Source organism: Apaloderma vittatum, unplaced genomic scaffold (genome assembly GCF_000703405.1).
Source record: "Apaloderma vittatum isolate BGI_N311 unplaced genomic scaffold, ASM70340v1 scaffold45745, whole genome shotgun sequence".
Taxonomy (NCBI): domain Eukaryota; kingdom Metazoa; phylum Chordata; class Aves; order Trogoniformes; family Trogonidae; genus Apaloderma; species Apaloderma vittatum.
Genome location: NW_009716221.1, coordinates 1 through 10,069, shown reverse-complemented (window position 1 = coordinate 10,069; position 10,069 = coordinate 1). Strand labels below are relative to the sequence as shown.

The following is a 10,069-nucleotide window of genomic DNA, read 5'->3' as shown; positions in this document are numbered from 1 at the left end:
GGTGTTTGCGTGGGGCTGCCCGGCCCGGCCCTGCCCTGCCCTGCCCTCTCTTTCTCTGAGCGTCTCTGGGACTTGCTGAGCGCGATTTTTGCTGCCTGTGTACAAACTGAAATCGGCCAGAACAGGTATAGAGGGACTTCCTGGGTCTTAATAACAAACTATCTGTAAAATTGGATATTTCTAAGTTACCTGGCACTGTTTTTTTAAAAAAGTAAAAGGGTTTGATCAACGAAGGGAGAGCAGAAACAATAAAACCCAACTTAAAATATATTTGTCTCCATGTCGTATTCCTGTGTGACTGAGACTGCATTGCTTTGCTCAGAAGGACCTCCTGTCTCTGGTTTTAAACAGCTTGTTTTTAGCAAAGCAGGCTGCTTCTAAGAAGCTTGTAAGAACTTCTTTAAATTCCTGTAACTTAAAAAACAGTGGTTTTATCCCTTCTGTTGTTTGTGTCTGTTTTGCGTTGCACGGTATTTCAGGGCTGAGTGGAAAATCCTTGTGAGAAGTGTTGGCAATAGGTTATTTAAAATTAGACAAGAAGATGCTGAAGTGTTGAACACATTGATTAGTTCTTTGCTTATAATAACAAAAATATTTTGGATTTTTAGTCTCATCAAATAAATGAGACCTCCTCTCCCCTGGTACATAGTGATGTTGTATTTCACCTTCAGAACATGCTGGAACTGAGTCTGTACCAGAAGATGCTTTTGAAGGACACACATAGACTGAAAAATTGACTGGAGGGAAGGTTAAGGTAACTGTGATATCCACCAAACATAAGCATAGTTTATCACTAAGAGAGTAAATCCTGGAAGAACTCTCACCTTCTTTCTACCCTTTTCCTTACTACCTCCTTGCTGTCCCCAAGCCACCTGTTACAACTCCCAGGAAACTGTGGCAGGAAAACCTACTATAGTTTCTCCAAGACTTCTGAAAAGACCTGTGTCTTCCTCTGGATATTGAGTGTCTCTTGGATCACAAGCAAAAGTAACCACTTCTTAAATCCACTAACTTTTTCATAAAATGTCTTTTAAACTGAGTATTTTCTACATTCTTTTCAATTCATTACGGAAAGTAAAATACATGTTTCTTTTTGCTTTCAGGTAGTGATGTTGTACTAGTCTTGTTCCTCTACTTGAAGTCAGTATGTCGAAGAAATCGGAGGCTCCCCTTTCTTTATCTGACTGCCTCTGCCAAATTTGCATGGAGATCTTTGTGGAGCCTGTGACGCTGCCGTGCAACCATACCCTTTGTAATTCTTGTTTCCAGCTGACAGTTGAAAAGGCCAGTCTGTGTTGCCCTTTCTGTCGGCGTCGAGTCTCTTCTTGGGCACGATATAATGCCCGCAGAAATACTGTTATCAACTGGGAACTCTGGGAAAAGATCCAGAAGAATTACCCGAAGGAGTGTGAGCGTAGGATTAATGGACAGGATTTGGAAGAGGAAAGTAAGTAAAATGTCACTTGTCCTGAGAAGTCTCTGCTTTACTAAAGAAGTTAGTTAGCAGACTTTGGATATTGTGAAATAAGAAACTGCTGTGTTACTGCTAGAAAATGCAGTGTCAGAGCTCTCCTGTGAAAGGGTTTGCAAGGCAGAGAAATGGCTTCCATGCCTTTTTAACTTGTAGCGTAGAGGGCAAGTTATATAGTGTTATAGTTTAAGTGGTTATTTGTTCATGGGTTTTGCACAAAGTGTTGGTGTGTGGCTGCCTGTCCTTGAAAAGACAGTAATTTATTTCTGGTGCGGCTTCAGCTGTAAAATCTGTAAGTGAAATATTTGCATATGTTTGTGTTTATCACTATCAAGTAAGTGAGTGAAGCAGTTCATTTTCTTGTAACTCGTAGATGCTGTTAATTAGTTAGGTTAGAAATTCCAGGGTCTCAGTCTGTGCAGCAGTCCCTGAGTGAGCCTAAAGTGATGATGTCAAAATAAAAATAAGTGAAATCTGATTGACTCTTTGAAAAAGGATTTGGGGTTTGTTGTGTTGTGAGCTCCTTTGGCGGGGGCTGATGGTAAGTTTGCTCTAGGACATGTTGTTCCATTTGCTGTGTTATGAAGTCTTTTTAGTCACAAAGTGTAGAAGGTGTAAGCTGACGTCAGCATGCTTATTTACTATATTTACAATGCTTGGAAAACAACTGTTCTGGCGTCTCTATAAGACAGTACATTTTTATTTTGTTCCTTTGTGTTGGAAAGTGCATTTTGTTCCCCACAGCACTTGATTTAAGTCAAAACAATTGTTGTGGCAGGGTATAAAAGTGATCTTTTGTTAAAATCTGTAATTGTTGACTATCATGATCTTGCTTAGTTCCTCACTTTTTTTCTTCTGTCCTTCCTCTCAATTAGTCTGTGTCCCCCGTCCACAACACCAGCTAAGCAAGCCTGGAGAGCTGAGGCAGGAGTATGAAGCAGAGATCAGTAAGGTAAGTCTAAAAACCTAGTTTAAAACATCCATGTTTTGTATCTAGTTATTTTAGTTGTTTCCACAAAGAGCTGTAATGTTATTTAATGAAAAAGTTAATTTATGAAGGTATTGCTGCTGCAAGAATGCACTGGTCATTCCTGAAGCATAAATTAAATTTGTATCCTTTAAGGCAGAGGAGGAACTTTCTCATGCTTGACATGAGGTGACATTTCTCAAGTTTTTTCCTATGTTAGTTGATCTATACCTCCTACCTCACCCTCTCAGTTGGTCCCCTAACACGTGGTGTTTTGTTGTCCCTGCAAGTATATGTGCTTCAGAGGCGAGGACATACAGGTACCAGCACAGCAGAACATCCAAGCAGGTCTCTATTAGTATTTCCTTTTTCTCTATTGTATTTCACAAAACTCTGCAGAAGAGTTCTTTCAGGTTTAGAGTGTCATCTTTCACTGTCTGCATCCCTGCCAACACATACTAAAATGATTTTATAGGCCTTCAGATTCACATGAAGTATTTCAGACTAGCAAGTGTAAAAATTTGCAACTGTTTGGACTTTAGTCTTATACTTGCCTTCTTGATTTCACCCCTTAAGTAACAGACCACAATTGGGTGAGGCTTAGTAATGGACGTACAGCGTTTTCTTACTTGTTCGCTCCCTGTGTTACCTGCTCATTTGAAAATCAGAAAAGATTTTAAAGAAATCTTAGTGCTTGCCTATTTAAGGACATAGAAGTAGTAAGAATTATAGTTGAATATAATAATATCAGAATACTCCTTTCCCTGACAGCCATGTTGCAGGCTGTTAGAAGAATAGGGGGAGTATGTAAAGCAGCAGCCTGTGGGATTCTCTTTTATGGCAGTTAGGTTATCAATAGTTCATGGAGATGGTGCTCAAAAGCAGTGAAATAAGTAATGGCGTCTGATGCCAATCATGAGACATAAATACATGATTTGAAACAAACTCAGACTTAACATACCTTGTCTAGTATTATACCTTGACGTTCTTCTCTGAAGCAAATTTCAAAATTCCTTTAACCAGTTAAGAAAGCTTTATTAATTTTTGAAGTATTTTACTGTCCTTGTACCTGATAACTGATTTATTAAGAGTAGATGTCTGCTGTCAGGAGGGGAGATTTAAAATTCTTGGTCTGCTGCCTTGAGTTTTGTGTGTTTCAAGAGAGCCAGAAGGGTTCTTCTGGAAGAGAGAGATGCTAGTTTTTAGGCATCTTGTACTAATATTGAGATTACGATCATATAAGCAGGTTGAGCAAACATTGTAGTGTAGCTGGCATTCAGCCTCACAAACGCTGAGTTTCTCTGTGGATCTGTGTCCTTGTCGATCTTGGTTTTGTTATGAACATTTTGAAAAGGTGAATGATGGAATTTAGCCTTGCACACAAGCAAGATTAATGGTATAGTGGTACAGAAACAGAAAGGTAGGTTAGTGTTATCACATCAAAGACTCTATACACAGTATCATAGAATCATAGAATGGCCTAGGCTGGAAGGAACCTTAGAGATCACTTTAATCCAGCCTCCCTGCCTCCAGGGACGCCACCTCTCAACTAGATCAGGCAACACATGGGGACCGAACGGGAATCGAACCCATGACCTTGGCGTTGTCAGCGCCATGCTCGACTGACTGAGCTAATTCTTACACTTTGAGGCTTGTGTAAATAAACACCGGCTTTGAAATGTGCAGAGTGTCATTGTGAACAGCAAATCATTCGGATTTCAGGACCGTCAGCTGAGGTTCTGGCATAAAGTGCAGTCCTGCAGTAGTAACGATGCATTAAAAAGTACATTTTTTTAGGTAGAGGCAGAAAGGCGAGCACATGAACAGGAGGAGAACAAGGCAAGTGAGGAATACATTCAGCGGCTTCTAGCAGAAGAGCAGGAGGAACACAGATTGGCAGAGGAGAGACGGAGGGAAATGGAGAAACAGCTGAAGCAAGATGAAGAGTTGGCTTGGCAGCTGAGTAACAGTCTGGTGAGTTAGGATCAAGGGGGACAGTAGAAAATGTTTATATAGTGCAAGCAACTTAGACTTCTCAGAGCAAAAGTTAAAATTTTGAATAATCTAAATTTATTTTAATTGGAGTTGGAAGCTGTTGTCAGCCCCCAGTGCTTTAGAACCTTGACTGACCATTAATTTTTGAAGAACCAGAGGGAGGGCAAAGTACCTAGAACATTTCTACCTGCATATTACACGCTTGAAACGTGTGCTAAATGTATTCATTGTGAATCATTTTAAAACATTCATTTTCTTCCGAATACTTCCTTTTACCTATGATTTTAAAAGTACTTCTTTGGGAGAAATTGATGTCTGTAACCTGTACTGAAAAAAGGAATGTACTATGAAATTTAACCTTTTGTTTTGAGTGGTTTTGTTTGGTTTTTTTTTGTTGTTGTTAATTTGTTTTGGGGTTGTGGTTGGTTGGTTTTTGCTCCCTAATGAAACCAGTGTACTTACTTGGGCAAAACCTCTCGTCTCTTAATGGCACAGGAAAGAGTACAGAACATGTAACATTTCTTCTTCCATAGCTATCTGTTACTCACAGTTCTAGAATTCTTTGGACAAAAGTAACTAATTCTGAAGCAAAACCAAAGTAGTTCTCTGGGTTTTCTCCAGTTTGTGTTGTGTTTTAGTTTATGTAATGCTATTTTTACTTGTTGAAGAATGATGATTCCAAAGGACATGTGCTCAGCAGTCCTTCAGCGGTAGGCAGCCTCTCATCTGAAACATCCCCATCTAATTTGTCCAAGATGAAGAACAAATCAAGCAACTCTAGAGACATTCAGAAGTAAGTAATTCAAGTTTTTCTTCTTCAGTTATTGGTCTGTTTCTTTGTATAGTGTCTCTCTGCTCCGTTTCCTTGCTTGGAATCCTGTTATCCAACTTCACTGGATAATCTGGGATGACTGTAAATTGTTGAATGTTAAAAAAATCTTGTAGGATAATGTGGAGAAGAAGGGACACACTTGTCCCTTTGCATGTTGTTTTTATTTGCCAGAATGAACCTGAAGATCTTGATTAATGCAAAGGACTGACAATTCAAGGAAAAAAAAAGTTTTAAAAAGTATACTTTTTATTTTTTTTCCTTTTAAGGTATCTGTCTCCAAAGCATCATACGTTGGGATCAGCTTCATTCTCTAGAACAACAGAAAGAGGCAGGAGTGACTGTGGCTCTATGGTAACGACAATAATTCTGTTGTAAATGTCAGTGTTAGTAATTGTGGGTTATTTTCTGCTTGCCTGTAGGATTGCAGATCCTATATTCCCCCTTGCACATCAGCGCTGGGCAGTTTCTCTTGCCCTTTATGAAATACCTTTGGTATTGGTGATTCCTCAAAGTGGAACGGGAAGAAACCATGCATGCCCATCCACAGATGCACACCTGTGGCTTACTTCAATACTTCAATAGTTACCTTGTATAGCCTTATAAGTACCTTACCTGAATGTCTCCAGTGATCTCTGGATTGCAGCTGAGGGTGTGTAAAACTAAAATGATGGTTCTGTTGCTCACTGGAGGAGGTTGCATTCTGATTTTCATCATCTCACATGTCTGTCTTATCTTTCCTGTTAGGCTTCAAAAGAGATGGCCAGGCTTGAACTGTTGGTTTGAGTCATTGACAAGACCAAAATGCTGCAGTTGTTTTCAGTCCCTTAGCTAGACTTCTGTAGGTTGTTTTAAATATTTTCATTATTATTTAACGGTTACGTATCTTTTTAAAGGAGAAGAATCCAAGTTAATTTCCCAGAGTAATTGTGAGCAGTGGAGCTATGAGCAATGAGGTTTGCATTTTATTCATGCCATTGACTTTTGATAAATTTATTAGTGGTCTCTCCATTTTCTGCAGAAGACGAATAGCAATGAAGGTAGCAGTTCCGTGTGGCAAGATGAGCAAGAGGAAATGCCAACACTGTCTCCACAGCTGACTGATGTGATTAAAGATTCCAGTGCTAAGGATTCATTTTTGGAATCGTGCATGAACTTTTTAAGTGCCTCAGCTTCAGGGGATACGTCTGTTGTCAAGCAGGAAAAAACACCAGGATCGTATTGTCTAGCAGACAAAGTTCCAGATGCGCTTCATGGAATCAGAAAAGAGGAAGGGTCTAGAACAGTTCTTCACAGATCTGTAGGAGAAGATGATGGAATTGAGTCAGACAGTGGCAGTTTAACACATGTAGAAAGCATAAACCTTGAAAATTCTGCTGAAACTTGTACCTGCATTCAAACAACAACAAATACTGTGATGTCTGACAGCAAAGGTGTAATATGTGATCTCATAAACGAGGTGGCTAGACACTCAGATGAAGCAAAACCAGAAAGACTGCAAAATTCTCAAGAGACTCCAAAAAGAAAGTTGCTGGAGCTGCCAGCTGAAGCAGCAGTTGACTTGTGCGTGCTTGATAAGAGAAGAAGAACTCTGCTGGAATGTTTAGAAGACCAAGAGGAGGAGATTAATTGTTTTAACTTGCAGATGCAGAAAGCCTTTGAGCAGGAGTTCTATGAAAGGCGTATGCAAGAGGAGCAGGACAGGCTTCTGGCTCTGCAGCTACAGAAGCAGATCAACAAGGAGGAAGGGACACCTAATCGACAAAAGGGCTCTCCAGATGAGTACCTTCTTCGCACAAAACCAGCTGAGTCTGTAAAAGACTCTACTGCTAGAAAGGGAAGTTCTAAGATGGCGAAAGACTCAAAGGTACAAAAACATCAGGCTGAAACAAATCACCGCAAGACTCGGAAAAGTTCTTGCAATGAAAACTGGCAGTCCCCTAACAGAGTCCGAATGAAATCACCTGGCATCAAGGGAGGAAAAGTTTTGAATTGTGTAGTTAATACCAGTGATGCAAACGATAGTTGTTCGCTACCTAAGAATAAGCAAAAGACGATCCTTCAGATGTTTAAAAGCCCTGTTGCCGAGTAGATCAACAGAACCGCAGATGCATGGTGGAATGAGAATTAAAACCATGGTAATGTTTTCTCCTGTATTAGGCAGAGCTTCCTGTAAACAGCTTCAGAGTTACTGGTTTTGAGGGGGATCACTTTGGGCCACAAGGTGTTGTGTATTCTGAGAAGTTTTAAAAATGTACACCCTCAAGACTTAAAAAAATAAAAGTTAGTATTTTCTTCATTACAGCTGATTTTCTAGCAATTCCACTGACATTATTTTGAATGTGAATACTGTTAGTGTTTGAAAACAAAATAACTGATGGTCTTATCTTAGAATTTGGAGCCTTTTGTGGAAAGGATGCACATTCCATGGAGGAGACAAAAAAAATGAGTCTGTATTTCCAGTTGTCTGCCAGCTGCAATGTTGAAGCTTTGCTTGGCACCACTGCTGTTCTGTTAAATTGAAGCATGTTACTGGAATTTAGGCTGTTTGTTAAATTGCATTGTTCTCATGACGGTTAACAAAAGTATTACAGAACAGCCAGTCTTGCAGACACACTCTATCCCTCTCATGTACTAACCCCCTTTCTTAGAGAGGGGAAAAAAAGGTCATTCTCCCACTGCCAAAGCCTTGGGGCTTTTATAGATTCTAATAGTACAAGTGGTTGTGGGCTTGTATTTACCCCAGTTCACAGGCGTCACGTCTGCAGATCTGACTCTTGCTGTCATTTGGACAAAAATACTTTTGTTTTCTTATTGCTAGCATTCTGCAGCTTTATTCTTGTACAATAATATTACCTATATTTAGTGCTATTTAATACAGGTTTGAGTCTGATTAAAATCTCATGAAATTAAAAAATTCACATAATAGGAAAAGACAGTTATAATGGAGGAAGTTAAACCAAAAGGAGAAAAGCAAGTGAAAACTGGAGTTGTCAGAAATGGCGTAGCTATAATTAAAGATTCACAGGTTTAAAACTGACATAATTCAAAGGCTTAAAGGTTTTAAAACTAACATAATTCAAAAGAGTTCCAGTTTAGATATGTATAAAAGTTAAAGCTGGTAAAGAGTTGACCAGCTGCTACTCAGCAAAGGAATTATTCTCTCTAGATTGTTTTATCTGTTGTTATTATGAAACCATGTTTTGCCTTTCTTTGCCGGTAATGAGATACTTTTCCATTGTACATGAAAGGGAGCAAAACACTAATCTGCATTGCTGAAGTGTGTGTGCTAATCACCACAGTTAGCAAATGTTTTAAATGTGTCCTTTTTTTGAACCTCATTGATAGTCTGTAGACTTTAACTCAGTTCCAGGAAATCTGTAACAAAATACTTCAAAGCAGTATCTTCTGGTGTTTTAAGTTTTACAGAACAAACCCTGGAATTTTATTGAAAGCATGAAGTGCACACCAAGGCAAAAATGTAAATTGTTTGAGGTTTTTTTTTGTCTGCATGTCTCTAGTAATGGTGGGTTTCTCTTAAATAAGTGATCTATTCTAAGACACTTTTGAGGTGACCAGTTGCAAATCATTTGCTTTTCTTGCTGCCTCAACCATTGTGCTGGAGGCCTTCTTTCAATTTCAGTTTGTTTCTGTTTAATCTTTACCCTTGTTTATGTAGTTTTCTATCTAATCCATGCAGTCAAATATAGTCCTCATTAATTAAAGTGTTCTTTAAGGCAGAGATATTGACTGTTTTCATGCTATTGACACTCGGTCTTTCCAATCATGATAAGCATGTAAAAAGCAATCTCTTCATTCTCAAAACACATGAGGAGAAAGAGTTTATTTTTTAAGTTTATTCTGCATCATTTTACAACCTGTTTCTGAAGTCTGACGTCTTTTTAACTTGCTCAAAAGATGGTACCTGCTCTGACATGGAGCTTCTTCCCAGATCGTATCTCCTGCTGACTGCTGCCCATTCTCGAGTAGAGCTGAGCAGAGGCTTTGTGTGCTGTCTGATATATTGCTGGGGTACTGTGTTGTTTAGGATTTCAGAGCAGGTTAGAATGGTTTGGAGTGGTGCAGAGCAGTTCCTGGCCTCTTCCCACACAGGTCATTCCTGCAGCCATCTGCTACCAAAACCCTGAAATTTATGCCAATGCAACTGTCTCTGCAGAGGCACTTCGTATGGTCCTGACAGTCCTGCTGTGCCCCTCTAAGGGGATTGAATCTTTGCCCTGTTCTTTTCAGTCGCTGCCTTTTAATCTCTAGGACTGAAAGAGGCTGAATCTCAAGTGTTTTGAACTGCTTGCCATTGACATGGAAAAAATAATCTTGCATGTATTACAGATTCTGACCCTTGGTTAATTGCTGTATTTTTCTTACATCAACCATCATTATACTCCAGTAGAGTAGTGTTAGCTTTGGAGTTGCTTTTACAGCCAGGTCCTGATGTTTGAGGGATACTTGGTGAAAAATATCCCGATAAAGTCTAAAGAAATTAATGGAATGAAGCTAGAAATGAAATATATCCCAACAGCTTTGGTCTTCATTAGGGTGAAATTTAATCTGCTGGGTTTGTTGTTTTGCGGCTAGCTCTGTCCCTGACACTAAGTAACATTACTCGTGAGATGGGAAGCATTTTTTTTAAAAGGAACACAGTATGAGAGCTCACTAATTCAGATGGATCATTGATGACGTGGAGTGAGCTGCCATAAGAGTTCACTGCCAAGGACAGGGTTCCTTCACTTGTGCTAGCTTTGGCACTTGGGAACTCTGTTCTAATTCCAGATGTTAAAGGAGTAGG

General features: G+C 39.4%; 1 protein-coding gene across 1 annotated transcript; it reads left to right on the top strand.

The window, feature by feature from the left end:
- Positions 1–1,146: 1,146 nt before the first annotated feature.
- On the top strand, positions 1,147–7,354 carry RNF168 (ring finger protein 168, E3 ubiquitin protein ligase). Its single transcript, XM_009869433.1, has 6 exons — positions 1,147–1,447; positions 2,347–2,423; positions 4,236–4,412; positions 5,102–5,226; positions 5,532–5,616; positions 6,284–7,354. The coding sequence occupies exons 1-6, from the start codon at positions 1,147–1,149 to the stop codon at positions 7,352–7,354; spliced, it is 1,836 nt and encodes a 611-aa protein (XP_009867735.1).
- Positions 7,355–10,069: the final 2,715 nt, after the last annotated feature.

What these genes read in the sequence shown, in the direction of transcription:
- RNF168 (XM_009869433.1), top strand. Translation starts at nt 1,147, where the DNA reads ATGTCGAAGAAATCGGAGGCTCCCCTTTCTTTATCTGACTGCCTCTGC. An exon ending in GGCAGCTGAGTAACAGTCTG is followed by an intron (nt 4,413 to 5,101) that starts GTGAGTTAGGAT and finishes TACTTGTTGAAG; the next exon opens with AATGATGATTCCAAAGGACA. An exon ending in AACTCTAGAGACATTCAGAA is followed by an intron (nt 5,227 to 5,531) that starts GTAAGTAATTCA and finishes TTTCCTTTTAAG; the next exon opens with GTATCTGTCTCCAAAGCATC.